The sequence below is a fragment of the Crotalus tigris genome, unplaced genomic scaffold (assembly GCF_016545835.1).
Source record: "Crotalus tigris isolate CLP2741 ecotype Arizona unplaced genomic scaffold, ASM1654583v1 scf7180000024450.1299024, whole genome shotgun sequence".
NCBI lineage: Eukaryota > Metazoa > Chordata > Lepidosauria > Squamata > Viperidae > Crotalus > Crotalus tigris.
Window position 1 is genome coordinate 705744 of NW_024100619.1, and position 19335 is coordinate 725078.

Genomic DNA, 19335 nt, shown 5'->3' on the forward strand with positions numbered 1-19335 from the left:
ATATAAAAGCTTCTGGGAAATAATAGGATTATTATTGTTTTATTACCAACAGGTTTCTGATCAACAAGTTCTAAAGGGATAGAATCCCAAGAAAGTTTTTTGAAATATATTTACAAGAAAGATGGAGGGGGAAAAAAGAAAAAAAAATCACAAATTATCCCAGTGAAAGCATATCTTACCAAGACTTGATCTTTTGCAGAATTAGTTTTAAAAATATGGGATTTATTCAGTTTAATACCAGGGCCAATCTGTATCCCGTCAGATATTGTAGGATTGCATTTCCCATCATTCATCACCAAGAGCCGTGCTGATTTCAGATATTAGGAACTGAAGCTAAATCTTGCTAACACTCTTGTATTTCCTTCCTTTCCAATAATGTTAATGCAAATATTAATTCTCTTCTTGCTAATTATCCCAGGATTGGGGTGAGCCTTCCAAAGAGTAGTGGTAGGGAAAAAAAGAAAGCATAGTCGCAGCCATGTGATTTCTCACTTAGTGACTGCTTCACTTAACAAGAAAGCTGCCAGTCCCAACTGTGGTTGCTAAATGAGGACTATCTGTTTCTCTGCTGGCGTTTGCCATAAACAGTGTAAATGGAATGGCAGGCACTACCAAGGAAAGAGCTCCGAGTTTATAGCAATAGGACTAGCAATAGCACTTAAACTTATATACTGCTTCATAGTGCTTTACAGCCCTCTCTAAGCAGTTTACAGAGTCGGCAAATTGCCCCCAACAATCTGGGTCCTCATTTTATTGACCTCAGAAGGATGGAAGGCCGAGTCAACCTTGAGCTGGTCAGGATTGAACTCCTGGCGGTGAGTAGAGTCAGCCTGCAATACTGCATTCTAACAATGGCTGAAAAACTTTGAAATTTTTTTTAAAAATTTCATTTTTGTTTCACTTTAGATTCAAATGCTATGTTGTATCTGATGAAAAACATACAATTTGGGTGCACTTTTGGACTCAACTTTGAGGCCTATGGTTTGGCATGGCACTGACCACAGAATATCAGCTCTGGATATTTGAGATATGTCTTTATTGCATTCCATTTGCATTACCACAATGTACTTGGGAATAATTCTGACATGTGTTCAGGGCTCTTCAGCTTCTATAGAGTGCTGCATTCAGACTATTGGCTGGGGGCAATTATAGAAAGCCAGACTTCACTAGTTGCCATCTGGGCATGATCTAATAGCTGCATTTATTTATTTATTTATTTATTTTATTTTTAAAATTTATAAACCGCCCCACTCCCGCAGGACTCTGGGCGGCTAACAATAAAAACAACATAAAACATGACAAAACAAACAGTACAATAACAGTCATCCAGGGGTCAGATTTTATAAACCCCAGGCCTGCCGGAAAAGCCAGGTCTTAAGCAGCTTACGGAAAACCAACAGGGTGGGAGCGGTCCTAATCTCCGGGGGGAGCTGGTTCCAAGACGTGGGTGCCATCACAGAGAAAGCCCTCCTCCACGGCCCCGCCAAATGGCACTGCTTGGCCGATGGGACCCGAAGGAGGCCCAGCCTATGGGATCTAACTGGACAAAGGGAACTATGAGGTAGTAGGCGGTCTCGCAAATAGCCTGGCCCTGAGCTATATAGGGCTTTAAAGGTAATAACCAACACCTTGAATTGGACCCGGAGACCAATAGGCAACCAGTGCAGCTCACGGAGGATAGGTGTAACGTGGGTGTATCGAGGAGCACCCACTATCACTTGCGCGGCTGCATTCTGGACCAACTGTAGTCTCCGAATACTTTTCAAGGGTAGCCCCATGTAGAGCGTGTAATTTATCATATTAAGCCATAAATTACTGCCTAAACTACATTTTCCTAGGTAAGGTTTATACTATACAGAAACTAAAGTTTGTAAAATGAAATGGCTGCCTTCACAAATGATATCAAGCCAAAGCTAAACTCCAGTATGTTAAGGCTTGGTAAAATGGATGAGCATTTATATAAGCTGAGACAAGCCAGGTGAAAAAAGGGACTGCCTGCCTAATTGGTTGCAGTGCCTTCCCTCTGGAAGACGATCCCTTTGGAAGTCTGATCAGACCTGACTTTGTGTAATGGGCTGTGAGAATGACATGGGAAGGAAGGAGGGAGGAGGAAGAGCCGTAGCCTAGACAACCATCATGCAAAAGGTAACTGAGAAAGAGGGCTGTGGGAAGCATCTCAGAAGAGACCCTTGCTAGTTCTCTGGAAATTAAAAGCTTTCAGTCTTGCAAGATTCTATTACTGTAACCTTGCAATGAAAGTAGTGGTTGCTGCTGCTTGCCTGGACTACCTCGAAAGGCTGGCACTCTGTCATCTTTTGGTGTTCTCCCCAAGCTCAGTGTTAAATTTGTGCACATCCATCTGAATGGTTTTTGATGGTATATTTGGTCTTCCTGGCTTTGACCACCTTATTATTTTTTTTAAACATTGATTTAATATATTAGGTTTCGATTTTAATCTGTACCAAAGTTGCTGGGTGATGGGCAGCCTCACAAAGTTATCTTACAATTAAACAAATTTTAAATAAAGAAGCACAGGACTATTTCAGTCATTCTCTAGCACTCCTGGTCAGGAGAAGTTCAACTGCTGCTCTTGTAATCTTTTCACTGGTAGTTAAAAAATATTTATTCTTGAATATTCAAGCAAATATTTTGCCTTCCAAATGCTGGATCGTAACTGATAATATTTCTACTTTTTATAATTATTTGGATTCTATTTAATTTAAAGTTTAAAGTTTTACTTATTTTTTTATTATTTTAGCCAGTCTGAGAGAACTTTTTGTCATACTAAATTGGAAGGAATATGAGTGAAGTATTCTTTAAACCCTCAATGTGTGTGGCTGTTCTAGTCTAAGTTGCAAAACAGTGGTGGCTATCCTTTCCTGATCAATGTTAGAATACTTAAAAATATAGTTAGCACCCTGTTCACTGCAGTAGTGACAGACAACCCAAAGAAATATGTACTGTAGATTTCTGGTTATTGTCAGGCCCTTGTGCAAGCAGTCACAACTTCTGGGCCAAGATATACAGAGAATGGAGATCCTTTATCTTAGACCTCATAGTTTAAACAGTCCTGAAAGCTGTTACTTTATTTACATAGCTTGTTTATACAACTAACTGAAAGTAACACATCTAGAGCAGACTCTATCATCGTACCTGCTAGTTGAAAGCATAATTTAAATGCTGAGTACAATTCAAAGAGAAGGAAAAAGCCATGTATGCAACATTCAATGGTTACATTCCAGTTTCTAAATTTCCTTGGCAAAAATCAAAAGGAGTCTGGTAGTCCTTTCTCCACCTGACAAATTGTATTAAAAGCTTATGCCGTTAATTAAATTTGTCAGAAAAAGTGCTATTAGGTTCCTTCTGATTTTGCGACCAGAGACGAACATGCCTCTCCCTCCTACAATGTCTAAAATTCCTTGGTAAGCTAAATTAATTTTTATCAAGTAGATTTGAGATAACAACTGTAACTTAACAGCTGATGCAAAAAAACCCAGCATAATAATTCATGATCTTGTCTGCATTGATTATATTTCCAATACATTTAATAGGACTAATTTTGCAGAAAATTGGCAATAAAAGATGAAGACAGAACTCACACTACAACTTTTAGCTCGAAATAAGATCTGGCTGGCTTCATTCCCAGTTGAAATGTCAGGTGCTTGCGGTAGCATAGCTTTCTTTAGCTCCTCTAAGACTTTTCGATTTTGCTTTTTAAAATTGTAAAAACTCCCATCATTATTTTTACGAGGGCTTTTTATTTTGGAGGCTTTCATATTTTTTTGTATATTTAACACTGTTTTGATTATCTAAAAATCTGGCATTGAGCAAGGAACATCTAATGTACTAGCAAGCAGAGGGCAGATTTTTACGGCTTTATGGCGTCATGAACATTTTGCTGCCTAACTGATGGTGATCAAAGCATGGAAAATAAAGGCAGCCACAAAGTTTAATAAAAAGTCTAAAGAGACTCCAGAAATGCATATTTCCCACAAATATTCCCTAGTAGGTAAAGAAAGAACAAGTGAGCTTTGAAAGTATGGAACGCCAAACATATTTGTGGTGCTGAGTAGGACAGTAAAAAGATGAACTCAGAGGAAAAAATATTTGGGGGAGGATATCTAGAAGATACAAACTACAAGTAGTTCTTGATTTACGAAATTGTGAGCACAAAATTTCTGTTGCTAAGTGAAACATTTGTTAAATGAATTTGCCTCATTTTACGATCTCCCTTGCCACAATTGCTAAGTGAATGACTGCTGTTGTTAGTTAGTAACACAGTTGTTAAGTGATTCTGGCTTCCCCATTGACCTTGCTTGTCAGAAGGTCGCAAAAGAGGATCACATAATCTCAGAACACTACAACCATCATAAATACAGGTTGCCAAGTGTCCAAATTTTGATCACATGAGCATGTGGGATTTGCAATGGTCATAAGGGTGAAAAACAGTCATAAATCACCTTTTCCAGTTCATTGTAATTTCAAATGGTCATTAAATGAACTGATGTAAGTTGAGGACTATTGTATGTTCCTTTTGAGTACAACTCTAAGTTTGGTAAGTCTGTGACAGTTAATATATCTCATAAGAAAGATCTGATCTTCTTAAACTATAATGCAGTCTTGATGCTTGAAACATTTATTGATAGCACTATCACCTTATAATCAGTTCTTAGCTGCCATCAATAAAACAGAAAAAAGAGAACTGGATTGAGCAATATACAGTATAATGATGTCCTGGGAAAGCCGGAAAAAGGCAGAACTGAGAAAGGACATGAATTATGGTGAGAAAGACTTGACGGGAACATGAAGAAATTCCAGAAGGAATGGAGAAGAGGAAAGTGAAGGATTGAGGAAAGATGTGAGAGAAATCCATATGCAAAACTCCTCCAGGCAATTAAAAGTTAGAGAAGGAAATGATTCTTGGAGATTTTACTCCTTACCTGGCAATTTATGAGTACTGCAGGCAGGCCAGTATCAGATGAAATTAATGATAGGAGCTGCTACAATAGATGAATAATGTCACTCTTTGAGCCAACTGATATTCTGTCAAGTGAGCTTTAAGAAATAAAATGGCTCCCTGATGAAAGTAATTGCATGGGGATTTTATTTACTTTTAAGAAGACAACCTTAACCTCATGATGATATGGGTGATGTTGAGGAAATGTCTTTTCCACTTCGAGGTGTCTTCTTTACTTGGCTGTTGCAAATTTAAAATAGAATTTGGGGAAAGACAGCAGAAGAGCTATTAGTCATAGGAGTTGCAATCAGCAAAACATGCCTTACAAAGGCAAATGAAATGCCACTCTACTTAGATTCTAACAATACACATTCTCTCCGGAAGAGATACTGTTATCTTTTACCACACATTCAGAAGAGGAGAAATGCAATTATTCAAATTTAGTTTGGCCCAAATGTTTTGCAATCTGGATTTATTATTGTTATGCTTGTCTTTACTTTCTGTATTAAGTCAGTGACTGAAAACTTCACCAAAACAAAATTTTATTTCACTAATACTGTAAATAGATGGATTTCTGAGTGGTGTTGTATGCAGATGATATGGTGATTTGACAACACCAATAAGACTGAAATAGGCTCACTGGGTACTTAACATCTTTCTGCAGGGAATAACATTAGCAACTGAACTATAATAAGCCTAATTTTACATATTTTGTACAGTTTTGTATCATTAGGCCAGCTGCATTTAAATTGTTCCCAGCTCTGATAGAATCTTTATAGTACAAAATTAGATTTAGAGCAGTGGTTCTCAACCTTTTTAATGCCGCGACCCCCAACCGGTCATAAGTCGAGGACTACTCAACCAGTCGTAAGTCGAGGAGTACTTAACTGGTGCAGCACCGTTTGCAGAATGGGACTTTTGGTGGGCTTAGCAGGGCAGAGACAGCCTGGACAATTCCTATTGGCTTTTGAAAGCCAATAGAATTAGACTCTATTCAAGAGAGTCTATTCTATTGGCTTTCAATAGCCAATAGAATAAAAGGGAGTAGCACAGCTAAGGAAAAGGGGGGAAAAAATGGCGGACTGCGTTGTTTGGCGACCCCCGTGAAATGGTCGTTCGACCCCAAATGGGGTCCCGACCCACAGGTTGAGAACCACTGATTTAGAGAATAAAACAGTGGCCAAAGAGATTTTACAATTCAAGCTCTTAGGAAAAGTCCTTGAGGTAGCAAACTGTGTCTCACATGCAACACTCTCAGTGGGAAGTAAGTTTCAATAATGATAGAATTTAAGGGTGATTAAAAATAATTAATTATTGCCACAAGTTGAATTTCTGTTCATGATGCTTAGATGAACATTTTCAGGTTTTATAGAGAAAAATTGATTCACATCAGACTCATCCCATAGGTGTTTCTGAGGATAGGATAAAACTCTTAAGAGAGAAGATACTTTATGCTGATGTAGAATTTGACCATTAAGGAGTCTCCTTCAATGTAATAAATGTAAACAGGATATTCAAATCTGCATGATCTGTCTGTAGTGAAATATCATAGTGAATTTACTGTGGCATGTTTTGATATCCTTTCCTTATTAGTTCTATTATGAAAGAGAGTTCTCTTATAAACAGGATGTAAACAAAATGCTTGCTCATGTCCTTCAGTAAGGATGTCTACAGCATATTGTAACATCCTGGTGTTGTTTTAAGAGGGTTAGGAAAGATTCCAAAGGAATTTAGAACTCTCACTTGCATAACAATTTAAGATGTATCACTTTCTCAGTTCTCTGCTCCAGTCCTCTATCCTTTCTCTTCCTCTCTGTGCAATGTCTTTTAGGGCTTTTAGTACTACATTATATGCCTCCCTATAAGATATGTCTCAGTAGATAGAAACAGTGATAAACCAATTATTCTACTATTAGAAACTGTCATACTTCCAAAGATGAAACTAACCTACAAACACATATAAAGAAGATCTCAATGAAAACTACATAAACATATCATGAGATATGGAGGATCATCTAGTCTCTTCTTCTAGTTGTTGTCTCTAACCTGAATTTAATCACAAGACTTCTCGTTTTTTTCCACTCAGCTGCTGTTTCAACATTCTTCAACAGGAATCTCAGCAGGTCACCACATCAAAAGTCAACTGGATTACCACATTTCAGCTGAGATGGGTCTTTTCTCAAGGGTGCTTAAAATTTCTAATTAAAACATTACCATCTTTGCTGTTAATTAGTTCAAAGAAAAAAACAAACACAGAAATGCTCTGAAGGATAACACCATGAACATTCTTATGTGTTGGCTGAAGTTTATCACCAGCCAGATTGTCAGCAACTTTTAAGTCCCCAACTTTAAAACTGCATCCTTTAACTGTATGTGTGAATTAAGCATAATGTTTGATCTTGGTATATTTATGCTCTCTTACAGATGAATAATCAACTTTCATTATATGACAGAGAGATTTGTCAAGTTTCAGTAACTTTAGGATTTCTAGTAAGAGGAAGAACCTTAACCCTAACCTTCAACTGTGATACATCTGGTTATAGCATGCATCCAATAACATCAGTGTCCAATTTGATTCATTAATGAGATGGTAGCAGAGGGAGGTGGCGGTGGCAGTAATGATTCAAATTAGGGTTAAGTTGGCATGCAAGCAACAGAAGTTTTGATAAAGCTTTCTTAAGTTCCTTACTGGGTCAGTAAAACACAGCACAAGGAATTAGTTTGGTTCACACTATGCCTCGGTGCACCTCATGATTGAACTTTTAACAATATTTACTCTTTAAATTCACGTGTAATGACCTACTCACTCCGTAATAAGAGGTAATCATGGATAAAAAATTCATAACTGACATTCTTAAATGATTCACAGTGGATCAGGAATCCTTGATCCTTCTGATCCTTGATCAGTAATGGGCAACGCAACAAAAAATCAGCTACTTTCATTATTTTAGAAATATGTTGAACAACAAAATAATCAGATTGTAATCTTCAACTGAGATGTTGGATGGCAAAACGATGGTTTTAAGTGGTTGAAATATGCATATATAAGCTGTCTATGTTAACAGCACAAATGGATATCCACACAGATAAATATTAAAATGTTTTATAATTTACCTACATCCCAAAGTTTTATACTTAGTCTATGAATAGTTCTGATTGGCTGTCGTAAGCAACAGGCTTATATAATACATTTTACTGAGTCAGTAACATCAGGGCACTAAGTCCCACAGGAATGGCATATAAGTTAGAGCATTCAGATTATAATAAGATGAGCAAGTATCCTTAGCTGTTATATCTTTCAGCTACTGAAATGCAAAGTCTCAAATGCTGCAGGCTAGCAATTCTTTCTAATCAGCAGCCTCAGTGGTTCTGAAATATCTGCATAATTGGGAATACATTTCATAAGAACCACAGCTAGTTAGAAAAGAACAAAAACTCCAGATTCTCAAGAATTGGGTCATGCAGAATAGTTTTTACTTTCTTTGGGTCAGGTTTAATTCCTACAACTTTTTTCTAATATAACAAACTCTTCAAGACAAAATTGGCATTTGTTTTTCATTGGTTTTATGGAATCCTTCAAAAACTGCTCTCAGTCTATCAGAGAGCTCAATAGTTGCTGGATAGACAATAACATCAACTATATACCAACCTTAACAACAACCACAGTGAATAGTGAATGTTAATGGATTAAACATTCCTCAAAAGAGAAAAAAAAATTTACCACTATTTGAAACAACACAACAATGATATTATTTGCTTGCAAGAAACTCATATTACAGCTAAAGATCAAAAATATTTAAATAATCCTCGCTTGGGATCTCATTTTGTATCTCCCGCCCCTGGGAAGAAAGGGGGTGTGGTAATCTATGTTAAACAGAATTTATCTGCTACCTTGTTAGAATCAGATCCTTATGGAAGATATGTTATGCTTGAACTTGGTTTATATGGCAAGAAAATTCTTATTGTGGGGTTGTATGCACCAAACCAGCAACAGGAGCAATTTTATAGGTTACTACATCAGAAAATAACTTTGTTGGACTATAGATCCGTGATTTTAATGGGAGACTGGAATGGTGTCTTAGATATACAAATGGACAAAAAAGGCTCTTCTACCTTTTTTAAACAGGCTAAATTACCTAAAGCCTTTTTTGACATGAAAGAAGATTGGGAATTGAGAGACTATTGGCGTGAACGTAATCAAGAAGAAAAGGATTTTACGTTTTTCTCAGATAGACACCAATCTTTCTCAAGAATTGATTTCTTTTTGATCACAACAGATTTATACAACAGGGTGAAGAATGTAAAAATTTTTTCTAGGACATTGTCCGATCATAGTCCAGTTTGGATGGAACTGTTTGTAGAGAAGGAAGATAGGAGATCCTGGAGGGTGAATGAGAATTTATTTAAACAAGAAAAAAATGTTCATAAATTAAAGGAATGTTTAAAGGAATATTTTACTTTAAATATGAACAAGGGAACATCAATGTCAATGGTCTGGGATGCAAGTAAAGCTTTTATGCGTGGTATTTTGATAAAAATGAATAATTTGCATAGACAGAAACAGATTCAGAAACGGAAAGACTTGGAAGAGGAGATTAAATTAAAAGAGAAACTTTTAATTTCAAATCCCTTAGATGAAAAGATTAAAGGAGCTTTAAAATTGTTAAAAACACAATTTAACATGCTGATGGCTGATCAAGCTGCAACTAATTTGCTATTTATGAAACAAAATACATTTTGTAATGCTAATAAACCAGGGAGATGGTTGGCTTATCAGTTAAGAAAAAAACAGAAACAGAGGAATATAGATAAAATAAATTATAATGGTAAATTGGTTTATCAGAAAGAATTGATTAAGAAATCTTTTTTAGAATACTATCAAAAATTATATAAGGGTACCAATATTCAAATTACAGATATAAATAATTATTTAGGCAAAGTCAACTTTCCTAAATTAACAGAAGATCAGGAAAAAAAGATTAACGGTTTAATTACTAAGGAAGAAATTGTTACAGCTATTAAACAATTGAAATTGGGCAAAGCGCCGGGTACGGATGGGTTGACATCTATTTATTATAAAGCTTTAGTAGAAGAGATGATCCAACCGTTGTGTGAACTGTTTAATAATTTATTACAGGGGTTAGAGATCCCTCCATCCTGGCGTAATGCATTTATATCATTGATTCCAAAAGATAGTCAAGATCTTACTTTGCCTAAAAATTATAGGCCTATATCTCTTTTAAATGTGGATTATAAAATTTTTGCAAAAATTTTAGCTAACAGGCTTATGGGGATCTTGCAGCAGTTTATACATAGGGATCAATCGGGTTTTATAACTGGAAGGTATATGAAGAATAACGTTAGACAAATTATTAATTTATTAGAGTATTTAGAAAAGAATAACCAAGTCTCTGCAGGCTTGATATTTTTGGATGCTGAAAAAGCCTTTGATCAAGTGAATTGGCAGTTTATGCTGTGTTTAATCAAGGAGATGAATTTTGGACAAAATATATTACAAGTATTATCCAATATATATCAAAAACAGACTGCTCAAATTATTGTAAATGGGGGTTTGTCAGAGGCTTTTGTAATAGAAAAAGGAACAAGACAGGGATGCCCGTTGTCTCCGTTATTGTTTGTTTTAACACTGGAAATTTTGTTGATTAAAATTCGGGAGTCTCAAGAAATAAAAGGAATAGAAATTAATAAAAAAGAATATAAATTAAGAGCCTTTGCAGATGACTTGGTTGTTACTTTGTCTCAACCTGTTTCTTCGGTGGTGAAATTATTACAATTGATTCAACAATATGGACGTGTTTCTGGCTTTAAAATTAATAATAATAAGACCAAAATATTAGCTAAAAACATGACTAATGGTGATAAACAGGCTCTAGTTAACTTAACAGACTTTGAAATTGTTGATAAGGTAAAATATTTGGGGGTTACATTATCTGCTTCTAATGTAAAATTGTATAAAAATAATTATGAAAAGCTGTGGATGGAGGTACAGAAGGATTTAAAAAACTGGAATAATTTACAGTTATCCCTTATGGGCAGAATTGCAGTTATTAAAATGAATGTCCTGCCAAAGTTTATTTTTTTGTTCCAAATGTTACCTATCTTAAAGAACGAACGTAATTTAGATGAATGGCAAAAAGGTATTAATAAATTTGTTTGGGCAGGGAAAAAACCAAGGGTGAAACTTAAAATAATGCAAGATTTTCGTGAGAGAGGTGGACTCAAGGTACCAAATATGAAATTGTATTATGATGCTGTAGTATTGACATTGATTAGCGATTGGGTGAATTTAACAAATACAGAAATACTTCATTTGGAAGGCTGGGACCTATTTTTTGGATGGCATGCCTATTTAATATTTAATAAAAAAGTGGATTGGGTTTTTAAGTCTCATATTATAAGAAACTCTTTGCTAAGAGTGTGGAGAAAGTATTATAAAAGTGACTTCAAAATACCATTATGGGCTATACCTCGGCATGCCATAGAAGGTATAAGGAAAGGGGTAAATATGGACAAGGTCTCTTACGTACAGTTATTAAGTTGGGATGGCCAAGACTGGCAGTTAAAATCTTTGGAAGAATTAACACATGAAAACTTAACTTATTCATGGTTCCAATATAGACAAATAGTGGATAGATGGAAGATGGATTGTAAAATGGGCTGGCTTAGAGAAGATGAAATTTTTTTAAAACAAGTAAGAGATCAAAGGCCAACCCATATTAAGAGAGTTTATGGGGTTTTAGTGGAATTAGATTCAGAACCTGAACTAGTTAAAGATTGTATGATTAAATGGGCACAGAATATTGGTGAAACGATTTCAATGGATACTTGGGAACTTATTTGGATAAGAAATGTTAAATTCACACAAGCGCAAAATTTAAGAGAGAATTTTTATAAGATGTTTTATAGATGGCACCTTGACCCAAAGAAAATGTCCATTATGTACCCTAATCTACAGCCGAAATGCTGGAGATGTGGATATTTGGATGCTACCTATTACCATATTTGGTGGACGTGTAAGCATATAAAAGCTTTTTGGATTAAGATATGGTGGAATATTCAAAGAATTTTTAAAAGAAGGGTAAAATTTACTCCGCAATTATTTTTACTAGGTATTGTTATTGACTGTGATGCTAAGGAGGTTATATTGATGTTAAATTTGATTACAGCCGCTAGGTTGTTAATAGGACAATATTGGAAGAAGGAATCTTTGCCTACTTTACAAGAATGGTTTCATAAAGTTTCGTATTTGGCAGAAATGGCAAAGATTTCGGCTTTCTTAAAGGAGCAATCTCAAGAAAAATTTTTTGCGGTATGGGAAAAATGGATAAATTTTATACAACATAATTTGGATATGGAAAAATATTATTTAGCCTTTTTATAATTTGTAATGATTGTTTTTTCTTTCTTTCTTTCTTCTTTTTCTTTTTTATATATATACATTTTTAATGTATTATTATTCATATTTTTTTTTTTTTTATATATATATATGCTTTATTTTTCGTCTACTTTCTTCTTTCTTCTTTCTCTCTCTCTCTTCTCTTTTTATTTTTTATTTTTTTTCTTTTTTAGTATATATTATTCATTTTAAAGTTTATGTTATGTATATTATTTCTATATATATTATTACTGTGATTTTTATTATTATTATTAATTATTTTATAAATTGCAAATGTTATTTTTAAAATATTTGTTAAATAATCCTATATTCAGTTCTGGGAAGTCGGGGGGGGGTGGGGTGGTTGGGGAGGGGGGGGTGGATTTTTATTTGTAAAACTTTTGAAAAATTTCAATAAAAAAAAAAAAAAAAAACAACCACAGTGAATAGTAAAGGTCATCAAATGGTGGCTTTGGTGGCCTCTCACTTAGCAAGAACCAGAACATCTTGCACAGCATGCAAAATATTGTCTATTGTAGGCACAATGGTGTTCTTACTCCATATCCTTATTTCCTGTTCTCAGGTTGACATAAAGACTGATGTCATTAGTACTTGAATTTGTACTTTTAGTATAATACCATTCTACCAACATTTTGTTTAATTCAGCTTCTACCATAGCATATAGTATCCCTCTCCAGTCTTTGGCAGCAGGAACATTAGACTCATCCATTATGAGTATGGGAGAACATTCAGTAATTCAGTAGATCAGTGTTTCCCAAACTTGACAATTTTAAGGCATGTGGACTTCAACTCCCAGAATTCCACAGCCAGCGTTGTTGGCTGTGGAATTCTGGGAGTTGAAGTCCTCATGCCTTAAAATTGTCAAGTTTGGGAAACACTGCAGTAGATCAACCCTTTGGACAAGAAATTGTCTCAGGTCCACCAACTGATCCAGCTGACTCTGAAATGAGCAATAGCCCTTATAATATGGCTCAGAAATCTCTTTCTGAAGTCTATGAAAGGAAAAAGTACAAGGAAGGAAAAAGGACAAGCAGTGGTTCTAAATCTTCTTTGCTAATATACATAAAAATCATCAACTGTATCCAAGCCAACAATATAATAAAGCAATTAAAACACATGAAAGTGTCTGGCTGCTCATAGGTTATTTATTTGTTTGTTTATATCAGCAGCCATTTAATTCTTTGCTTGTAAATACTGCATGACAACATTTACTACAAATAAATGTCCATGAACTCCTGGTATCAGTCACCCTCTCTAACTGCTCCCCATTAATACTCACAACTTATTGATTCTTTGCCTACTTTAGAAGAATGGATATTTAAAGTATCTAGTTTTGCAGAAATGGCAAAAATTTCTGCTTATTTAAAGGATCATACACAAGAAAGATATATTACTGTATGGGGAAGGTGGATAGATTATATTCAGAAAAAATATGGAATTAAAAAGTTTTCTTTATTTTATGAATGAATATCAAATATTATAGAGAATTGTTTTATAAGTTATGGAGTTAAAGGTTAATTATGATATTTTTTTTTCTTTCTCTTTTTTTTTAATTATTATAATTTTCTTTTTCTTTTTTTTTTCTTAACCCTGTATTCTGCTCTGGGAAGTGAAGGGAGGGGGGGTGGGGGTGGGAGGGAGGGTAAGGGAGGGGGGTTCTCTATTTTAAAATTTTATTGTATTTTTATAAATGATTGTATGTTTTAAAAAATAAAAATTTTCAATAAAAAAAAAAATACTCACAACTTATTTTTATTCAACATTCCCAAAATAAATTCTTCCTCGCCCTCAATGTCTATTGTTCTAAAGGCCTTTAGAAACTTTCTCTTGCACATAGGAGATTAATTCATGTTTTCTTGTAACAAATGCCATCTGTATGTCCTCCCCCCCTTAATATAGATTTATATTGTTCCCTTGAATAGTGCAATACTCCACCAAGATTACAAAAAAAATTCTGCCTGATTTGACACTATATTCCCAGTCCCATTTTAGCAACATTTTGCTGGGCTTTTCATCACCTTTGGTGGATTAATCAAAATATTTATAGAGATGATATTCATGCAGCTAGTAGGTGACTTTTTTCTTAAGTGCTTTCATATAATCTGATCATGGTAATGCTTTATCCAATGTCATAGTCTTTTTTTTTTCTATTACAGATATTCAAAATGTTTGGTGAATGCATTTTTTCACCACTTGACCTTTTTCTCCTGATTAATTTGAAAGATGAAAAGTTGAACTGGAGCTTCCAACAGTTTAACCCTTCAAATAGCCATCTTCTTTGCCCAGTTTGATAGGAATTCCATAACATGTAAACATCTCCATCTACTCTGTACACCTGTAATTTGCATTAAAATTCAGAAATTGGACAGCAACAAGACTAGAGTGAGTTATGCTTATGTAATGCTCCAGATTCCAATGTTCATCACTGATCACTGTATTCTTTCTTGGGGGAGTCTAAAGAAAGATTCTAGAGCAGTGGTTCTCAACCCTTTTAATGCCGCGACCCCCAACCGGTTGTAAGTCGAGAACTACTCAACCGGTCGTAAGTCGAGGACTACTCAACTGGTGCAGCACCGTTTGCAGAATGGGACTTTTGGCGGGCTCAGCAGGGCAGAGACAGCCTGGACAATTCCTATTGGCTTTTGAAAGCCAATAGAATTAGACTCTATTCAAGAGAGTCTATTCTATTGGCTTTCAAAAGCCAATAGAATAAAAGGGAGTAGCACAGCTAAGGAAAAGGGGGAAAAAATGGCGGACTGCGTTGTTTGGCGACCCCCGTGAAATGGTCGTTCGACCCCAAATGGGGTCCCGACCCACAGGTTGAGAACCACTGTTCTAGAGTAAGATGTGATTTAGAATTCCTTACTGCATAACAAACTTAGATATAGCCTTCTCAATAGTGTCTCAATCTTGTCTCCTTCTACATTCCATTCATAAGAGCTTCCCCCTCCATCTCCTGAAATGTCTCCTGGGACTTATAGTACTACACTGCATATTTTTTTAATTGGCAAAATCCCTGATAATTTGCCAGTAACTTGCAAACTAGGGTTTTAGAGTTACATAGCAAATCTGTCTGGCTTCATCTCAGATTCAGAGTCACTATTATTTTATTTATTTATTTATTTATTTATTTATTTATTTATTTATTTTATGAGACTTATATACCACTTTAAGTGCAAGCACTCTCTAAGCGGTGTACACCAGTAAGCAATGTATATATATATTTACATTGCCCCCAACAATCTGGGTCCTCATTTTACCTACCCAGGAAGGATGGAAGGCTGAGTCAACCTTGAGCCGGTGAGATTTGAACCGCTGACCTGCTGAACACAGTCAGCTAAAGTGGCCTGCAGTACTGCACTCTAACTGCTGCGCCACCTCGGCTCATTTATATTAGGGAAGAATGAGGGAAGACCAAAGAGATGATTCATATAATTCATATGTTTATTAAAGATTGTGTTACCTATATGCGTTTTATATAATTGTTTAGGAATTATTATTTCTAAATAGTAGAAAGCATATATGCTTGTTCATTTTGCTCAGAAGATATTACTGTTTTGTATATCAGTGTACTGACAGAATTGCCATTCCTATTTTCTAACTGTAGCTGCAGACTGATTTTTTTTTTTTTTTTTTAGAATTGCGGGCAAATTACTTTGAAAGTTTTTTATAAAATAACACAGCAAATAAAGAAGATGTTTTATATTGATCAAAAAAGCAAGTATTTTCTAATGGTACAAAGGCAACCCTGTAATTATACTAGAATGCCTCAATAACATCTGGATATTTTTAAACAAAGGTATTGTACATATGCTCAAATACCTCTTTTTACCTTCTGCCTTTAAACTTCTGTTTTTCATGTGCCATTATATTATCCCTTATTACTGACAAAAATGGCATTAGACAAGCTTCAGATAATATAAGATTCCAGGTGGAGCAGAATATGTTTATTTGATGTGCACTGTAATTAACCTGCATGAACATGGCAAGTTTGGGGATTGTTGCAGGATCTTGCTTCTGGTAAGTAGACCTTTAGGGGGAGAAAAGATTTCCTATCTGATGTTTTTATGAAGAGGTTAAAGACCTTCTTAGCATTTAAATGACTCTCCAGGAAGACATTGAGGATGATGCATTCTGATGACTGCGATAATAAATCAAAGCAATTTCCCTTAGACAATTGAAAGACCCCTCTCTGGTTGAGCTATCAGAACATAATAGAAAGGAGTAGTTTGCATAGCCCAAATTTGATTTGTGACACTTATAGACATTTGGTATAAGTTCCAAAGCAGCCTCAGCCACTCTGATGTATAATTCCCTAAATGCATTAATCTAAACATCTATAGAGTCAATAGATGCTTTTATTCTATGTCCAAATTTCAACTGTTCCATCAAAACATTCCCATAATGAGTTAAATACTTATCCTAAGCACCTTCAGTTTGAAGTAAGCTGCCTTTTTCTCTTGCTCAGTTATCAGCATGGTGAGTTTTGTAACTTAAGCAACACAAACTGGCAAATGCTATTCAGGTACTGTGAAGTGGCGATTCTTAGCTGTTGGAATGCAGCTGGGCTCACCGTTTTAAATCTGATCCATAGTATTAGTTTGCCTTCAGATGTTTTCTTTTCTGATCTTTTTTTTAAGAGTAAGAGAAAGAGAGAAGTCTTTGGCAACGACAGAGTTGAGAGGAACAGGATAACTGTGTAATCTCAACCCAGACCGGATGAAATGTTCAATGGAAACTTGAGCATTTCCTGTTACTTGAAACTGTTATATTGAACTCCCATCAAAGCAAAACAGAGAGTTGGGTTGGAATTAAGTTTATTATATTTGCCAAATGAATCATCGCACTGAATAAAATAAGGATTTATTTCATTTATAATGAGAGAAAGACAGAGTTTCCCCAGTCACGCTGGTGGAGACTAGGAAATTAAGCAAGAACCTAATTGTCTCTTTCACAGCAAGAATTGTGAGGAACCAGGTAGTGGCATAGCAGCAAGAAATGTGGCACAGAGTACAAAGCAGAGAAAAGATTAATTGAATTTAAAGTCAGAGCAAAGTCTTGAAAGCAAATATATTCACACCACTAGGCACCAGGGTGAGAGGAACTAGTGATAGTGCAAGAATAGGAATTTGCAAAGCAGTGAAATCATAAATATATAAATATTGTGCTGTTTGAAACATGGCAAGTCTGTGCACAAGTGCGTATCGTGTGAGAAAACTGGGAGTGCCACATATTCCAAAGGCAAGCAAGCAGCAAGCTGGCTGGTTATAAAAGAGTGTATAGAAGATGAGAGATTTCATAGGAAAAGGGGTGTTGAGCCATCATATTGTTCAGTAAGGGCTGGGAAGAATAAGTGGAAGGAAAGTTCTTACCACATTTAGAAAGTCTCCCAGTCATCAACTCCATACAGTTAGTGGTGTCTACATCATAAAAGCGGAAAGAGGAGGAAGGGAAAAATATAAAAAAATTGATTTCCGGAGCTCTATATATACAGTAGCAAGATAACAAAATTATTTCCTTGAGCAGAAAGCATATTATATGGGTATGGCATAGCTGCCCCAGATTCTGATTTTTCTTCTCTGATTAGTGCTGTAAAAGTATTTTGAAATCAACACTCAAACACAAAGCAAAATATTTCTCTGTTGCATTTCTCCTGTCTAATATTGGTGTTACAATAAACATGCAAACATTGGTGATCAGAATGTTAATCTTGATTAATTTCAGACAAATGTTCTAAATATCCTCCCCATCAGAAGTATAAATGAAGGATTTTAAATATGTGTTTTGATATTTACAGTGCAGAATTGTGTTTCCAACCATACGTGAATCATTGCCTTTATTATAGAATATAGACACATGAAAAGGAATAAAATATTTTGCTAGACTGCTAACACAGCTAAGTCCTTCAGACATGGAGATCAAATTATTAGCCAGATCAAATTAATGTGCCCAACATGATGATCAGAGCATTCTACAACAAAAAGAAAAACAAGATATTGCATACCAAATTCTGTGGTCCCACTTCCTACCCAATGTCTGGACTATAAATAAAACATTTTAATGTTTTCCAAGTAATTGTGTTTCTATTGAAAACAATTATACTTCTGACTTAACATTCAAAGTGGTTCAGAAGAGGGAGGGAAAAATATATTTAACCATTCTTTAGATTAAGTTAGTGCTGCCAGCAACTTACTGCCAGAACTGCTCTAAACGTATCTATAATTAAAAGAGATGGCACTAATCTCATTCCAAAGGATGAAACAGCTGTTCTTCCAGGCGTATGCTTTTCACACACATGGCAAAAAAATAAAGGACTATTAGATTTGCAGAAGCATGGAGCAGAGAACTTGATTTTTTTGAATTGAGTCAGGGGATGGGTTTCCTTAATAGTAGCACGGCCATAACAAAATGGCCTGAACATTACTTAGATATAATTATATTTTGACACAAACTGAACTTTGCAGTTTGCAGATTATGAACCATAAGATGGCCACTCGAAACAATTGGTCATCTTAAGGATTTTTGGTAGCATAAAAAAAGATACTGCTATCTACTCCTGCTTACAATTTGTGTGTTAGCTTAAGCTGGAAAGTACAATTGAACATATTGCATTTTCTTTCCATCTAGTGGCTCTTTTGCTCCATTTCCCTCTTTTTCAAGCTTGATGCAAAATTAAAATAGTCTTCTTATTAGGTATTTTAGAAAACATGCTCCATCATAATCCTGGCAAAAACATCCTTTTGAACGAGATTCTAAATTATTTAATTAAGACAAAGTTCCATTCGGTAATTATTTTGCTATTTTGGCTTTTGGCCCTATAATACAAGTTTCTGCTGTAGCTACTAGTGCTTTAGCAAGTCATTATCGGGTATTTCTTGGCCACAATAAGTTGGCCACAAATTATTTATGTACTTAAATAATTTATATGGCTGCTCATCTCAGGACTTAAAACTATAGCTAC

The 19335-nt window shown here is 35.3% G+C and overlaps 1 protein-coding gene across 14 annotated transcripts in view; it reads right to left on the minus strand.

Moving 5' to 3' along the window:
• The window catches only part of BRSK2 (BR serine/threonine kinase 2), a 255960-nt gene that overhangs the window by 11836 nt on the left and 224789 nt on the right, over positions 1–19335 (minus strand). For 10 of the 14 annotated variants that reach the window (XM_039332151.1, XM_039332150.1, XM_039332144.1 and 7 more), the window contains one exon: positions 17747–17794. The exons of the other annotated variants lie outside the window; for them this stretch is intronic. In XM_039332151.1, coding sequence (XP_039188085.1) covers positions 17747–17794 — 48 coding nt within the window. The remainder of the gene's footprint in view (positions 1–17746; positions 17795–19335) is intronic. 14 annotated transcript variants of the gene reach the window in all.